General features: G+C 43.6%; 1 protein-coding gene across 1 annotated transcript in view; it reads right to left on the bottom strand.

Moving 5' to 3' along the window:
- Positions 1 to 16276, bottom strand: part of Svep1 (sushi, von Willebrand factor type A, EGF and pentraxin domain containing 1) — a 179470-nt gene that overhangs the window by 135177 nt on the left and 28017 nt on the right. Inside the window, exon 3 of the mRNA XM_006985289.4 lies at positions 13217 to 13393. Within this exon, the coding sequence (XP_006985351.1) occupies positions 13217 to 13393 (177 nt within the window). The remainder of the gene's footprint in view (positions 1 to 13216; positions 13394 to 16276) is intronic.

Below are 16276 nucleotides of genomic sequence, written 5' to 3' on the forward strand. Positions count from 1 at the left end.
TTTAAGACCCCATTTTCCTCCTCTCTGACTTGGATTATATTTGCAAGCAAGAGCAGAGACAATGGAGGCAACCTGGGTCCCGGATCCCTTTGCTCCTGGGAAAGGACTGACTAACGTGTGTTACAGTTAAATCTACAAATTTCTAGCTCTTGTATAAAGGCTTTCTACAACTTGTAAGATGGCCACAGGCATCAAGGGAGAAAATTAGAATTCTTTCTTTCCCTGCTTTGGACAAACTGTGACTAAACCCATTTTCCTTTACCAATTTCTGTTTCCTAAGCAATTTGGCATAGAAGGAAAATGAGGCAGAAAATGTGTGGACCTAAGTACATAGTAAGGACAATGATCGTACAAGCTATGCATGGACTGAAAGTGACAGTTAGGTAGCTAGGTAGAAGTCAGCCAGCTTGAAGATCATCAAGGATGGAAGCCCTCTCACAACTCCTGTGTACCGGAAACATATTAATTTAAAGAAGAGTAAATATTACAATTTAGCCTCCTTGGTATTTAAAATACTATTAATGCATGAAAAGAGGGAGAAGGTAAAACTGATTCTCTTTAGAATTGGAAATGTCATAGGAAAGGATGGCCACGGATCACAAAGAGGTAGGGAGCTAGAAGCATGGGGCTTTGGTAGGGACCTTGAAAGGAAGGCTGTTTACTCCTGGGATAACATGGGTTATTTTTTTATAGATTTGTTTATTATTCTTTAATCCTATTTGATCTATTCTACTACACAATTTTGGGTCAGAAGAACGGGATCTGAGCCATAGCTCTGGCCCTTGGGGCAGACATCACTTTTGACTGCTAAACAGATTCTAAGATTATTATGCACCAGGAGGCTTTCTGGTAAAGAACAAAGAATTAATCAAAATAAGCCAGTCAAAAATCAGAATAGGAAAATACTTCCCCCAAGGAATTTGTCTGTTCTGGAAACTTTAGAAAGTATTGATAAGCCTGTCTAAACATGTAGGTCAGCACAAAGGCCTCTCTGTCCACTTCCATTCTTATTCCATGAAAATGTTTTCCTCTGCAGTGGTCTCTCTGGCCAGTCTCCACTTTCACCCCTGAGAATGTTTTCCTGCACAAAGATCCCTGGCCACTGTCCCCTCTCACTCTGTGACAGGGCTTTCCTCCTTGCTGCTCTCCCTGCACCAAGTGCAAACTCCACTTCCTAGACGGGGATGACACTAAGCACATTTCTTGGATTCTTTAGAACTGTTTCCTCTTTTGCAAATAAGGAAAGCGAGGCGGTAAAGACATGGCGAGCGGCATATGGACGTGGCACAGATCATTTCTAGAGCATCCATGTTCACACCTTCCTAACAGACATGCCTGAGATACTACCTGCAAGCAGCTTTCCACAACTGTCTGCAGAAGTTCTCCAGGGGACACTGAGGCAGCCTGTGTGGAGCTTATTAGAAGAATTATTTGTGGGGTGGTGGTTTAAATGAGAAACATCCTCTACAGGTTAATGTGTTCTCAGTGCCCAGCTGACAAGGCTGTTTGGGATGGCTGTGGAGCCTGGGGTGGGCTTTGATGGTTTAGAGTCTGGCCATGCTTGCTGCTTCCCGACAGTGGATGGAAGTGTGGTGGGCCAGCTTCCTGCTCCCACCCTCATGCCATACTTTCTTCACCATTGTGGACTCTATTACCCCTGAACTTCAGCCAAAGTAACACCCCCACCCCCACCTGAAGTTGCTTTTGGTCTTGGTATTTTATCACAGCAGGAAACCAACTGATACTAAACCAAGGATGCTTTGCTATCAACTACATATTCGCTCTTCAATGATCCATTTCAGTATCTCCTTGAGTTACCTTTAAAATAAAGGGAGGAGGGGATTTTAGCTAGCTACCTCCTGCACAGCAAAACTCTTCCAAAGGCGGTCCTTTGCCCCCTCAATGGCTTAGATTTTACTCCAAAATAGGTTTAGCTTTTTCTAGGGACTGAAACTCACCCTCAAAACAACCCCTTTTAAATCTCTCTTGCCCTCTGACCTGGTCTCTGTGCACTGTTTTTCTCCAAATCTAGCAGCTTTCAACTAAGTCCCTAAAAATGTTTGTGCCGAGGATTCAAAACAATTGTTATTCAGGATGTTGCTATCATATAAGTAATTGTCATTTCTCAATCGTTCTGTGTCTGCTGGCCAGAACTGTCATGAAATATACAACATCTTTTCATGTTAAAGCATGTACAATGACATATTTTAAAAGGTTAATCACATAATAAAACCTATGGTTGCTTCTAAGATCATAAAACATTTATGTTCAACTTAACAATGTACATTTAGTGTTTCATAACTGTCTTCCTGAGGTTTTTTTGGTGGGGGAGGTTTCGAGATAAGGTTTCTCTGTATATCCCTGGTTGTCCTGGAGCTGGCTCTGTAGAGGCTGGCCTCGAACTTAGATAAGCCTGCTTCTGCCTACTGAGTGCTGATTAAAGGCTTGCGCCACCACCACCTGGTCTAAATTTTTATTTTAATGTTATAATTTTATTCACAAAAGTTGTTTTCAAAATTCTAAAACTAACCAATACTGCCTAGAAGGCTACTTGGACTCAACATCCTCCTGATGTGAAAAGTGCCCAAGCCAGTCTGTGCCGCAGAAGCCAAAAGCAGCCTCTCCCTGGAGAAGGGGGGGCCCCGCCCTCATAGTCATCTCTGTTCAGTGTAGAAGTCAGAAAAAGTGGACAACCAATATCCTTTGTGTATCCCCCTCCACATCCTTGTCCCATAATATTATTCCTCTATTTCTTTCTAAAACAGAAACTGGGATATAAAAGTGTGATGTTGGAATCCAGCGCTGCTCAGGCCACAGTACCACAGCAGCCGTCCTTCCCAGCTCACAGATACCCACAGGTGCCTCTCCTAAGATGTTACCTGTTACTCAAGTCAACTCTAGCTGACTGACTCCCAGGTGTTAGGATTTACATCAACCTGGGTATTGGGGTCACACCTCCTCTTCCCGCCTCCTTCCCTGAGTCCTGTCTGGGAATCAGAGCCTGGAGACAGCCATGTGCTTTCAAACTTCCTCCATCCTCAGAAAGGTAAAAGAGACCATCACTTCTGCCACATGGGCCCCAATTTCTTCTCTTCAGAGTTTTCTCCATTTTGACTTTGGTGTTGGGGCCTGCGTGCTTTTCCGAGACCCCATCATACTGTTGTTTATTTGTTTATAACATTAATAATTCTTCTAATAAACCCCATGCCCCCAACAATCTATCCCAGTTTCCACTTGAACTCCCATCTACGACCTTTTACTCTGTCTACAATTTTTCAAAAGAAATGCGTACTTCCTACGGAGGGAGGGCCATTAATAAAAGGCTAGAAATGGAGCTCCTCTCCATCAGGAATTTTCACAGGCATGGTCCAGGAATCACAAACTATTAGCCATGGAATTCTGTAACATGACACAGCAGAGCTGCAGCCCAGAGCCCTTGACTCAACTTTCGAATGAAGACTAAACTTTATTCAAATAGGACTGCCTTGGTTTGCATGACCAAAACTGTAACAACTGAAAATTAAGTGAATGCACAGTGGCTCACACTAACCCCCCAGAGCAGCACACCAGCCAATCTGGACTATTATTCTCATGGCATGCATTACATGCCAGTAAACTGCATGGTCTAGAATGCTTTCTGTTGATCTGATTAAAAAAAAAAAAAACTGACCCAAATCAACTTGGGGGATAAAAGGGTATATTTTAGCTTACAGGTTACAGCCCGTCATATTTTGAAGTCAGAACAAGAGTTCCCAAGCTCAAAGCAGGAATCTGGAGTTGGGAACTAAAGCAGAGACCACCGAGGAGGAATGTTGCTTACTAGCTAGCTTCTAAGCTCACATTCGGCTAAGGTAGTTTCTTTATTTAGCCCAGGCCCACCTGCCTAGGGATGGCACTGCCCACGGTGGGCTGGGCCCTCCTATATCAATGAGCAATCAAGAAAATACCTCCACAGACATGCCCACAGGCCAATTAGATGGAAGCAAGTCCTGACCTGAGGTTCCCTCTCCCCAGGTATGCCAAGTTGAAAACTAAAGCCACCTATGAAAGTGCTCGTAGCAAACTGGCCCTAATCGTCAAGGCACTTCACTCAAATGGAGATTTCTCATGATCCATTCCTCCATACTATAGACATTGCTCTTTGCTGCCTGGCTCACTGTTTCATCAAAGTATGTTCAACAAGTCACCTTTTCAAAACTAAGCTAAAGGGTGAAATCACTCACTGTTGGCCAATCCCTTCCCGGTTACCGTAGCAGATGGCCACTGTACAAACCCTTCATGAATCAATAACCAAGGCCCCTGGAAGGTGCCCCTCCCCCTCAGGAACTATGCTGCACAGAAGAACTCTAGGACTTACCTGGCGAGACTGACACCAACAGGCAGCCTAAGTAGTACATTTCATAAAACCCACTGGAGCCTTCTCGGAAAATGAGAACACGTTGCCAATGAGAACACAGTGCCAGCTCCTTTTGCAAGTTAAATGATTTCCTTTTTTTTTTTTTTTTTTTTTTAGTTTGAATAAAGTTGAAAAGGGACCCAAAGGAATTATCAGCTGATAAGCCGTTAATAGCACTTTTTTGATGACAGATAACTGATGTCACCTTTGGCATGTAAGTTGGAAGGAACTCCAAGAATTCAGACCCAGTAACATAACACAGCTTGTAATGGGCCTGGCAGAAATGAAGATACTCCCCAGAGACACTTGTGTCTCAATCGGATTATCAGACCGTTAAAACAATAGACACTAGAGAAATGGGAATTTGCCCAGGAATCTCATGCTGGGAGAAGAAGGTGCCAGCCAGAGGGGAAACTTGTCTCCCCAAAAAGAGACCACATGATTTTAACAATGTGTTAGATTGCCTTGCAGCATGAGACTGAAGCCCAGATCATGGCGGTCTGTGGTGGGCAGGACCACATGCTGGCTGGGACTGCTTGGATGTGCACATCCTTGGCCCTCTGTTTGAACTTTCACCCCGCTTCAGGGCCTAAAGACTGACTGGCGGGGATGGTTGGATCTCTCTGTCCCTCTTCCTTTTTCAGCTTTCCACATTCAACTCTGCTCTTTTAGTAGCTGACTGAGGACTGTGGCTGGACCTGGCTTGGGGCACTATTGTGACTCCCAAGGTCAATAACAAACTCTTTCAAGTCCCAATTATATATTTATATGAAGGACATTTTCAATGCTAAAATCCATTAAGACTTTTTCAGAGAAATGAAGTTAATGTCATGTTTTTAAAGAAAAAACCAACATTGAGTAATAAAAACAAAATCCATGTATACATTAATCATCAACCTCACTAAGGGATGAATTTCTAACAATATCCTTGTAGTCAAAATGTATATATAGAAAATCATGTACAAATAATAGTGGTAATCCAACCAAGCAGCAATTTTTGTTATAGAACATTTAAAACTGAATTTTAATGTATTTCACAATGGTGGAAAGAAAATATTCCCATTGCCACACAGAGAGACACACAAACAAAGTGAGAGCGGCTGGGCAAGGCTATTTACTTTTCCAGAAGGACGCACAACAGCCCAAACCAGGCAAGCCAGCACTTGGGTGTTGTGTGATATTCGTATACCGCGTGGAGATGTATTTGCTCTGGTTGCTGTACTAAAAAGCTGAACGGCCAACAGCTAGTCAGGAGGTATAGGCGGGATTTCCAGGGAGAGAAAGAAAGAGGAGGAGAATCTAGGTGCATGGGAGTCGCCAGAAGACACGGAAGAAGCAGGATACAGAATGTAGATTAATAGCAACGGGTTAGGTCATAAGAGCTAGTTAAAAACAAGCCTAAGCTAGGGCCAAGCTTTCATAATTAACAATAAGTCTCCGTGTCGTTTTTCTGTGAGCGGGAGGCCCAAAGAAAAATACAAGCACCCTTGGGTGGTGGGAAGTTCACCTAGTTTCTACCCTACTGCAGGGTGGTGACTGTGTCTCACCCCAGTGGAGGGGACTCAACCTCAGAATAATCTGACAGTTGGGAAGGGTCCTGTCTCGGGGTGCCCTGAAGTTGGTCAAACATGCATACGCATCGGGTTTCAAAGACTGTTCATGGAGTCCTGACCATCTTTAACAGAAAAAAACGCAGGTCTTCACAACAGCTCTGGTGGCAGTGAAGCACGGTACTGTAATTGTGGAAGGGCTTGGGACACACAGATTAGAGGTATGTGGTAGAAGGAAGAACAGAAACAAGGCAAGGTTCCTGTGCTGGAAGATGTGCTTGCCCACTGATGAGTGTGCTGAGCAGCTGAAACATCCCCTTGGAGGCTGCTTTTGCTGGGACTCATCAACCACTCATTCGGGCCCCCTGGGTAACTAAAAGCAGTGTGGAAGCCTGCTCTTGGCGCCTTCATTTTGTGTCTATTAATCTCCTTTGCTCTGGCCAATGGCACAAAGATAAGAAGACATTGTCTTCAGTCCTCCCCTGGAGTCCCTGGCTTCCTCCCAGGATAGAAAGGCTGCAAGGGCAGTTCTCAGGAGACTCAGACTGTGCCCTAGAGCATAAATAATCATCTCCGGAGAACCTTCTTGTTCCCCCAAGCAGTAAGGACGTCCTCTCCTTACAGGACTGGAGCTGAGACAATGATCAGACAGATCACACCTGGACCAGGATTGCTTAATTATGCACTCTTCTTGTCCTGTCTCAATTCTTCCTCTATCTAAACATACATCTGTACCCTGAATGTGGATTTAGGGTCCAGTGTGTCCCTTAATCCATTCCTTTTCCCAATATAGACATACCAAACAAGCCTCTGCTTTTTACCATTATGCCAGGCCCTGGGATTTTCCTCTAAAAACCCTGGTAGCAGAATCAAATTTCCTACACTGCCTGAATTTCTGTAGCTGTATTTGAGAGTGATGCAGTATCTGTCTTAAAACATCAACACACTGTTATTGCTCTCCTTCAAAATCCTGTGGAGTAACTTTAGTCAGATACTTGGAGATTAATCAGGGATACACAGATGTTCAATATTTTGACACATGATCCAAAATGTTGACAGCATGGCTTAGCAGATTTTAAATGTTTTTTCCTTATCCCCTTATCATTATAAATGGAAAGAACCCTTGCAGTGGAGCTGGGGAAGGGAAGTCATGTTTTACAAGGAAAAGCAGAATTATTGGTTGCAGTTCTTTCCTTGAAAGCTTTAGGCTGCTGGATATATTCTTATGATTATTTCTACAGAGTAAATTACGTTGTCATTAGAGTTTTATGATACATCCCATCTGTGGTGGTTTGAATGAGAATGTCCTCATAGATTCATGCATTACACTTGGCTGCCAGTTGGTGGCGCTGTTTGCAGAGGTTATGAATTCTTCAGGAAGATAGGTACAGCTTGCTACAAGTTTGTCACTGGAGGACAGGCTTTGGGGTTTTATAGCGTTGCCTTGTCCCACTTCCTGCCCCCCCCCCACTTCCTGTATATGGATAAAGATAGCCCCTGACTGCCATGTTTCCCTGAAGCCCACATTGTGGAGTCTGGAACCATAAGCCAAAGTAAATTGTTTCTTCTGTAAGACGTTTATGGTCATGGTATTTCATCACAGCAACAAAAAGGGGACTAATACATACTTATACATACTCATGGTCTAATTTTATGTGTTTTATTGCTACAGCATTGTGATTGACTGGAAAACACCCTCAGGGCTGATCACTCACCTCACTGAGTGGAAATCAGAGCAAACCAGCCTGCTCAAACTTCTTTGAGCTTTGAGCTGACAGGAAGCCATGTCTACACTAACAATGTTCCCCCATAAAGAGCAAAGAGGAATTCATTGCACACATTCCTTACACCTTATAAATCCATCACTAGGTACCACTGGGGATCCTTTTGGTGGGTGGGAGGGGGGAATAGCTAAGTTCTGCTCAGAGGACAAGATTTCCAAATGTTTTTGTTTCTATGCAAGAATTTCTAGAATTCTTTGTCCTCTCTTTCCAAAGGAAATAGATATAATATCTATACAGGCGTGCCCCGTGTGTGTGTGTGTGTGTGTGTGTGTGTGTGTGTGTGTGGTCTGTGGTGTGTGTGTGTTTGTGTGCAGAGTGGGGGTGGGAAGTTACATGTATTTAGGTACATGTATAACAAGACATTTTTATATAAATATTTGCACATTTCAATTTCTGAATGGTATCTTCCTTTGAGGAAATATAATATAGCTAGAACTTTGTTCAAGTTATGTAGGGGCCTCATCCTTGGAGGTACAACTTCAGCTGGTTCCTTCTACATTCACTGAAAGAGTCAGTCTCTGGAAGAAGCAGTGTCCTCAAGATGCCTCTTGGCCCTGTACTCCACGTCTCTTAATCCTCTCCTGGGGAACCCAGAACAGCTGCAACCACTTGGATTTACAAGAGTTCCCTGGCTGTTTGAAACTGATTTGATGATCTGTCCATCTTAAAATGGCTATTCTAGCAAATCAGTTATATGTTGCATTTAATTTATTGTTGGCAGGGTCAATCAAATGTAAATGTTTTTATTTCAAATATATCAACCACATTGTAAAAAACAAAAACAAAAACAAAAAACAAACGTGTTGTGCCACATGCTTTTGGCAGGGAATTCTGTGGCGGTGAGGCAGGCGTGGAAAAAAAAATAGAGTTGTCTGAGGTTTCAATTGTGAGTTTCGTCCAGAAGAGTCTGATATCAAAGTTAAGTTTTTACCCACTTCCTTTTTCCAGGACTTTTTTTTTTAAGCTGGAGATTGAACCTAGTGAGGCTTTGTACGTGTTAGATGTTATGATTAGTCTTCATTTTTGATTTGATGGGATTTTTAATCACCATGGAAACAAACCTCCTGGGATGTCTGTGATGGAATTTCTGGGCTAGGTAAATTGAGGTAGAGAGACCGCCCTAAGCGCAGAGTGTACCACTTCGCGGGCTGAGTTCCCGGACTGAGTGAACAGGTGAAAGGGAGGGAGGCCCAGCATTCATTGCTCTCTGCTTCCTGACTGTGATGCCCTGTGGCTGGCTGCCTCAACTTCCTGCTGTTGTGGGCTGAATCCACTCAAGCAGGAGGAGGAAATGCCCATTCCTCCTTTAAGTTGCTTTCTGTCATGGTGTCTGTTTTGTTCCAGCCATGTGGAAATTGACTAGTACACGAGGTAAGTGGTCTATGCCATTTTCTTTTGAGCATTTATTTCGGGGTCTGAAGAAAAGCAGTTGGAAATGCAGAACAAGTCAGGAAGTCATTGCCCATCAGTGTGATGAAGTGGGAACACAGTCAACAGTTACTCTTCCGGAAACGGAGCCAAAGACTGAGGCTGAGAACTGAGATAGCGTAGAATTCAGAGGACAGTGTAAGCCTTCTGACATTTAGATCAAAGATAAAAGAGGCCTCAAATCATGCAAGTATGCTATGGAGTTTTAGCTTGTCCTGTGAAGGGACTGTAGTTTAATACTGCTAAGCAAGGATGTGTGGTGTCCAGGCTTAGATTTTCTATAACTCATTCTGTTCCTTTTTTTATTTCTGGTTCTTGGTTGAACCATATGAAGCTGCTATTTTGTAAATTGAAAAGATCAAATAATGGTAATATCATTGAGAATAAATTAACTTAAAATTTAATATTACATATGTATATGGGATCAATCTTGCTATATAGCCTAGCCTGGCTTTGAACCCATGACCCTCCTAGCCTAGCCCCTCAAGTGCTAAGATTATAAACATGTGACATCATGTCCACTTTGACATTATGTTTTTAATTTGAGTGTATTTGTTAAATGTCTATTATTAGAACTAGAAAAGAGATACTGCAGCCAGATAACTTGGGTTCATACCTCAGCTCTATTAACTATGTTTCTGTGGCCAAGTTATTCGACCTCTCAACTTTTTAATTCTTCATCTCTAAAATGGGTCATGCTTGAGATGACCATACTTAAACGAGTTGGTATATACCAGTGTTTGGAAAGGTGTCTCACATCTAGTTCTTACTACTTCATATTGTTATCAGTTATTATGTTGTCACTTTCATCATCAACATTGTCGTCATCATCATGAAAATCCAAATGCCTGTTGCAGGGGAGGTCAAGGATGAAGACTGTAAGACCAGCAATAGAGTTAGAAATGAAAGCAATGTATTTCTTTATTTTCTCAACTAATTCCACAGTCTATGCATGCAAGCACACACACACACACACACACACACACACACACACACACATGTCTATGTTCATATCTACATGTGTGTCCATATATATATGATATCAATATAACTGTATGCATAGAAATACATGTGCCTCTCTCTCCCTCTGTGTGTGTGTGTGTGCACGTGCGCATGTATGTGCATGTACATGTGTGTGTCCGTAATCAAGCCCATTTTGCAGAAAAAAAATCTCTGAGAGTCAGAAGAGATTAACTTGTCCAAAGTCATATCTTTTGGTAGAGGGGAACAGGCTTCACAAATTCCTGAGGAATGCTGGCTTTTGTCTAACCAGAATTTGCAGAAATAGAGTTTCCTTTGGACCTGACAGCAATTAGCAGAGGTTTAACTTAAGCCAGATCCTTCTATGTCTTTAAATATTTTGAGCATAGTTCCATATTTCTGGTCTCAGAAAAGCAAGATGCACAGAGATTATTTTCAAAGACTGGGAAAATCTGCAGCATGACAGCTAAGAAGTGGATACAGAACTTGGAGAACAGTGTCTTGAGTTGCTTTCTGTGTCCTGTTGATGGCTAGATGTGTCATCCTGAGCAAATGTTCATCTTTCCAAGGCCTCAATTTCCTCTTGAAAAATGAGAGGTTTAAAATAGATCATCTCTAAGGTTGCTCTGGCTCCGAAAAGGGATGGCTGGCTTCCGAAAGGCAATGTTTCTGTGAGGGAATGCACTAAGCATTCTAACACTTCGAATGGATATTGGCATCCTCTCCCTTGAGCACAGTGGAAGCCTAGGTACTCCTAGGTACTCCTAGGTACTCCTCCATCTTAGTGGAGTGTTTCAACCTTCCCTAGAACCTGTGCTTCGTACCAAGGGCATTTGTACTTGATGGCATCAATTGCTGTTTGTAGTTACAAATTGACCTGTGTGATTTGGGCGTAGCTCCAAAGGCAATGAGCATGGATTTGGGTTCCTTGTTGAACAGACTGCTCCATATTTGTTAACAAAATAGATTCTAAAAGGCACTCCGTGCTCTTGAGGATTCAGTACTGGATACTATAGCCCTAATATTTCTCCCTGCCTTTTGGGAAGACAGGTCTGGCATGGAGTCTTTATGCTGTAGGAAGGATGCTGTTGATTTTCTCTCCTTTTTTTTTTCCTCTTGGGCCAAAGCGGCCAGCCACAAGTGCTCCCCTCCAACGATGCAGAGTCATAGTGTGTGATCTCGGAGTTCCAATGCTGCTTTCCCCCAGCTCTTAAAACCAGCAGCTGAGGATGATGATGTGCATATTCACACCAGTGTAACCATATCTGTGCACATTCACACCAGTGTAACCATATCTGACTTCGGTCTCGTCTGTCAGAAAGCATCAAATGGAGGCTTGCTAATTCAGGAGAATGGGAGGAAAACTAATCCTTCTGTGCATGAGCTTGGCCGGAAGGAACAACAGAAGGCCTCCAACCCCCTTTGTGGACACTCCAATGGCACCCAACCTCCTACATGTGGTGGACTCTTGTTCCTTTCGGCATTTAGTTTCCAGTGGGGACAGAGGGTTGTGAACTACCACCTCTTTCTTCTTGCAGCTGATCTTGTGGGATGCAAAATTCTAGTGCCCTGAAGCAACCTGGGACTATGGCCGATAGTGAGCGATGCTGCCGGGCAGCCACACAGTGATGACAGCCGTCTGCTGGCAGGAAACAGTGCAGCCTAGGACCACATGGAAGGCAGGCATGACGACCACACAGCATCAAGCAAGGAAAATAGGGTTTTCTGCCTGTGTTCGGTAGGTTAGGATGGGAGGAGGGAGGGGAGAAAGGGGTGCTGTGGAGAGTGCCAAGCTGGGCTGTTGATGAGAGTGTGGGAAGATTTGAGAGAAGGGAAAAATCAAGAGGAGGCTCTGTGCCAGCTGGGAGGCCATTGGGTTGATCTCTCTCCCCTTTCTGCTTAAGTAGGGAAGCCTGCTGGGTGGGGTGGGAAGAGGGCCAAGAAAGTAGCAGGTCTGCTGGGTGAACACGGATGGTCAGACCTGGCAAGGATGTGGCTGCCATATGGCATCAGAGCCAGGGGAGAGAGCAGATACAAAGGGAAGTAAGATGAGGAACAAGAATAAAGGATAGTTAGACAGCGACACAGAGGCACTGGAGGGAGGAAGAAAGAGCAGAAGAAGAATGGCAGGTACGGAGGGGAGCTCCATGGGTCTGTGATGCAGCCCAGGCCTCCCACCCAAACATCAGAGCAAGATAATGTTATAGGAATTAAAAGAAAAACCAGCGGGGCAACCTTGTAGTACAGAGGAAAGCTGAGCCCTGCTCCGATGTGGGGGGAAACAAGTTCCATGGGGTTACAGTTTTCCAAACACATCATAGACATCTGGAAGCTACTGTTTTAAGTTAAAATCAGTATAAGCAAGGACACAGTCCAATACAGAAAAACTGCAGACTACTTATAAATATTAATCATATCTAAAATATAATGCAGCCTACAAGATTCCTGAGAACATCTCATTATTGACTGTTAAGGTCTTTTTAGAACATGTGGAGAAGGAAAATTACAAATGTCAATGGAGTGAGTTCTATGTTTCTGTGACGACATGTTCAGAACCTTTTCATTTCCTTTTGGGGAGTCTTGTGACAAGCTAAAAGGCCGTAGGGTGTATTCTGCTGGTTTTGTGATAATCTGACAACTATCTGTAGACCAGGAACCAGAATCCCACTGGCTTTGATCCAATAGACTGAGGCATAGTTTAGCTTCAGGCACCTAGAAGACAGAGTGACTACAGATAGAAGACCTCAAATCTCTCCCTCCTAGTTCTGAGACCTTGCAAGCTCTCATTCTTCAGCCTGTCTGTCTGCTCCCAGCACCAGTTCCTTATATAAGACAGACTCCCATGTCCCAGAAGAAGTTTTAGATCAGTCCACAGTCAGCCAACTCTAAAACGTCTCAGAGAATGCACTTAAGATCCTAACCACCTCATAGCTGATGGCAGGATAGCTGGGACCAAAGGAGTTGCCTAGTAGACTCAGGTGAGCAACCATCAACACTTTCAAAGCTATAGAGTTTCAGGCTCATTTGTTACGCAGCAACCGATGACTGATGTAGTCGGACCCAAACCAGAGACTCACCTGTGCATTCATACTGTAGACCTTTCCCGTAATAGCCTTTCTCACAGACGCATTCAAATTGACCTGTGTGTGTCCCACATTTGCAGCTGGCCATTCGGTCACAGCAGTCTTTTCCAGCTTCACAGAGATAAGAGCAGTGGGCCATATCCTCTTGGATAAAACTCCCAGAAGGTAGATCTACCAGGGACATAAGATATAAGGCAATTAAAAAAAATAACAGTTGATTGTTACATTCTCTAGTCATTACAGATAAAGAGCAAGATGGAGAAAAAATAGCTCTTCTGAGCCGTCTGATTTCCCATTCTTCCCTCCCTCTACCCACACATGGATATGTGTTGTTTGCAGGAATGCACTCTGGGGGCTAGCTTTGGCCAATTCAGTTATTTCAGTCTGGGACTTCATCCTAAGTGGTCCAGGCCGTGCAGGGTCATGCAGAAATGGAGCACCGCAGAATGAATGCTCCAGATGCAGCAGGTAATCAACGCCCTTGGTCCTTCAGGTCATTCCTCTGGCTTCCAACAGCAGCATTCCCTGACCTCTGAATGAGGTCAGGCAGCAGTAGCCAGACTTGCCAAATTCTGTTCAAGTTAGAAATAAAACCGCAATCCTGACCACTGTGGAAGGGTGCTGCTGACTGAGGGCTACTGTCTCTAGAATAAATAGCATCGTGTCTGTAGTCATCTGATTCACGAGCATCACCACATAAGCTAAATAACACAACCATCATCCAGTCTGCTTCTTAGTTTTAAGTATAGGAACACATGTTATACAGAAAGAGACAGTTCTGAGTATTTGAGCCAAGAGCTGATAGAAAGCATGCCAGGAATCCCTGAGCAGAGCCATTCAGATTACTGAGCTAGGATGGATGGCCTCAAATGGAGCAAGTGGTAAGTCTACATCTTCAGCTGAAGCAGTTAAGAGACCTTAGCCTGAATTCCAGCGCTCGGGTCAGGCTGCTAAGTCCAGATTCAGGGATGGGCCCCTAGTAAGAATGCAAGTGGGTGACTGTTGGCAAAGCAGACAGTCTGCAGATGAAGATCTGGGAAAGAGATGAGAGATGGACTCAAATAGGAAACATCTGAACTTACGCTGAGTTTGTTCAGCAGCTAGGGACAAAAGTTAGGGGAAGGCTCCGTCTCCGGGAAAGGAGATCAGAAAAACGAGGCACCACATTAAAACTCCAGCTCAGCGGCAATGCTGTGGGTGAAAGGTCTGCACTGTGGTCCCTGGGAATTCGTTCTGAGAAACTGCACCAGAGGCTTGTTTGCAACAGAAGACCTGAGGGAGCAAGGAAAGCCTGGCTATCGAAGTTGGTATGGTAGCATTCGGGCCCAGGAGAGGAGTAAGTGGAAATCTATGCTGCAATCTGGGGCTACGAAGAGTGTTCAGAAACAGAGAGGGTCTGGGGGCTGAAAGCGGATCCATCCACATTGAAGAATATGGAGGAGAGGACATCAGACTCACCTCTGAGGCCATTATATCTTTTCAGTGAAAGCAGAGATTCTTCTTACCAACCCTGGAGAGTCAGCCAAAGTATGACACACTCTAGATGTGAGTTTAGTGTAATACATGTGGTGACTTGTAAGTCCAGTGTGTGACAGTTAAACAGCCTTTACCTTGACAGCCCTGTCTGCCCTGATTTCTTCACTAACTCACTTTAGTCACTGCTCCCATAAGACAGAGAGGAACAACTGGACTAGAGATTCATTTGGTACAACATCAATAGATCACAGCATCCCTAACTTCACACTCTCATCTAGTAACACCCACTATATAATATGCCATCTAGTGACACCCACTATATAATATACCATCTAGTAACATGCACTATATAATATACCATCTAGTAACACCCACTATATAATATACCATCTAGTAACACCCACTATATAATATACCATCTAGTAACACCCACTATATAATATACCATCTAGTGACACCCACTATATAATATGCCATCTAGTGACACCCACTATATAATATACCATCTAGTAACACCCACTATATAATATACCATCTAGTAACATGCACTATATAATATACCATCTAGTAACACCCACTATATAATATACCATCTAGTAACACCCACTATATAATATACCATCTAGTAACACCCACTATATAATATACCATCTAGTAACACCCACTAGTGTCCCCAACTATAACCTCCCTGCTTCCCCAGCTAGCACGCCACCTGCTCTAAAAAGGGAGAAACCAAGGAAGTGCCAGTTACTTCTGGCCATGCACTAGACACTGCAGCCTTGGTCAAATGTAGAGATTTCATCCTTTTGAGAAAACCGGGGTACCTATTATTACATAATTCCTGTTTTGAAAGAGGAGAAGGTAGAAGCCCATACTTGATTGCCTGAAGCAGTTAATAACAAATGACCCATTAGCATTTATATTTAATGAGTAATTGATAGCAAAAGAAGCGTTTATTGAGCCCTTAAACATGCCATTAGTAATTTTCTTCTTATTGCATCTATATAGTGTGCATATGTGGGCATATATTGGTTCCCTCTTTTCACCGTGTGGGTCCCGGGGATCAAACCCAGGTTGTCCATCTTAGCGGCGAGCACCTTTTACCCAATGATCCATCTTGCATGCCCCATCAACAATTTTCTAGTTGCCTTTTGTGCCTTAACTACTTGAGTCTTGTATCAAGCCTGTGAAGTAAGACTCCTCTCATTCCCTATTCCACTGGCCAGAAACCCGAGAAGTGTCAAAAGACAGATAATTCATCCCCAAATCACTCACTTAGTAGATGATGAAACAAGTATCTAAATCCAAGAGTTATGAATTTTTGTGACTTAGCTCTTAAAAATTAAACTTCAGTTACAGGCCTAGGATTTAAACCTAAGCCTGCTTTTGCTCCCCACACTCACCCCCTCCCCACTTCCAAACCCTGCTCTAAGTCCCTCTCCATTTCTAAGATTCTTACCCCCATAAGCTTAACTAGTACCCCCACCCTACCCAGAGAGTCTAATCCTTTTGCTAGACCCACAGCAGTAGCCTGAGAGTCCACTGGAAGCTCTTCTCCTGGAATTCCACCAGGGCTAA

The sequence above is a fragment of the Peromyscus maniculatus genome, chromosome 2 (genome assembly GCF_049852395.1).
Source record: "Peromyscus maniculatus bairdii isolate BWxNUB_F1_BW_parent chromosome 2, HU_Pman_BW_mat_3.1, whole genome shotgun sequence".
Lineage (NCBI taxonomy): Eukaryota > Metazoa > Chordata > Mammalia > Rodentia > Cricetidae > Peromyscus > Peromyscus maniculatus.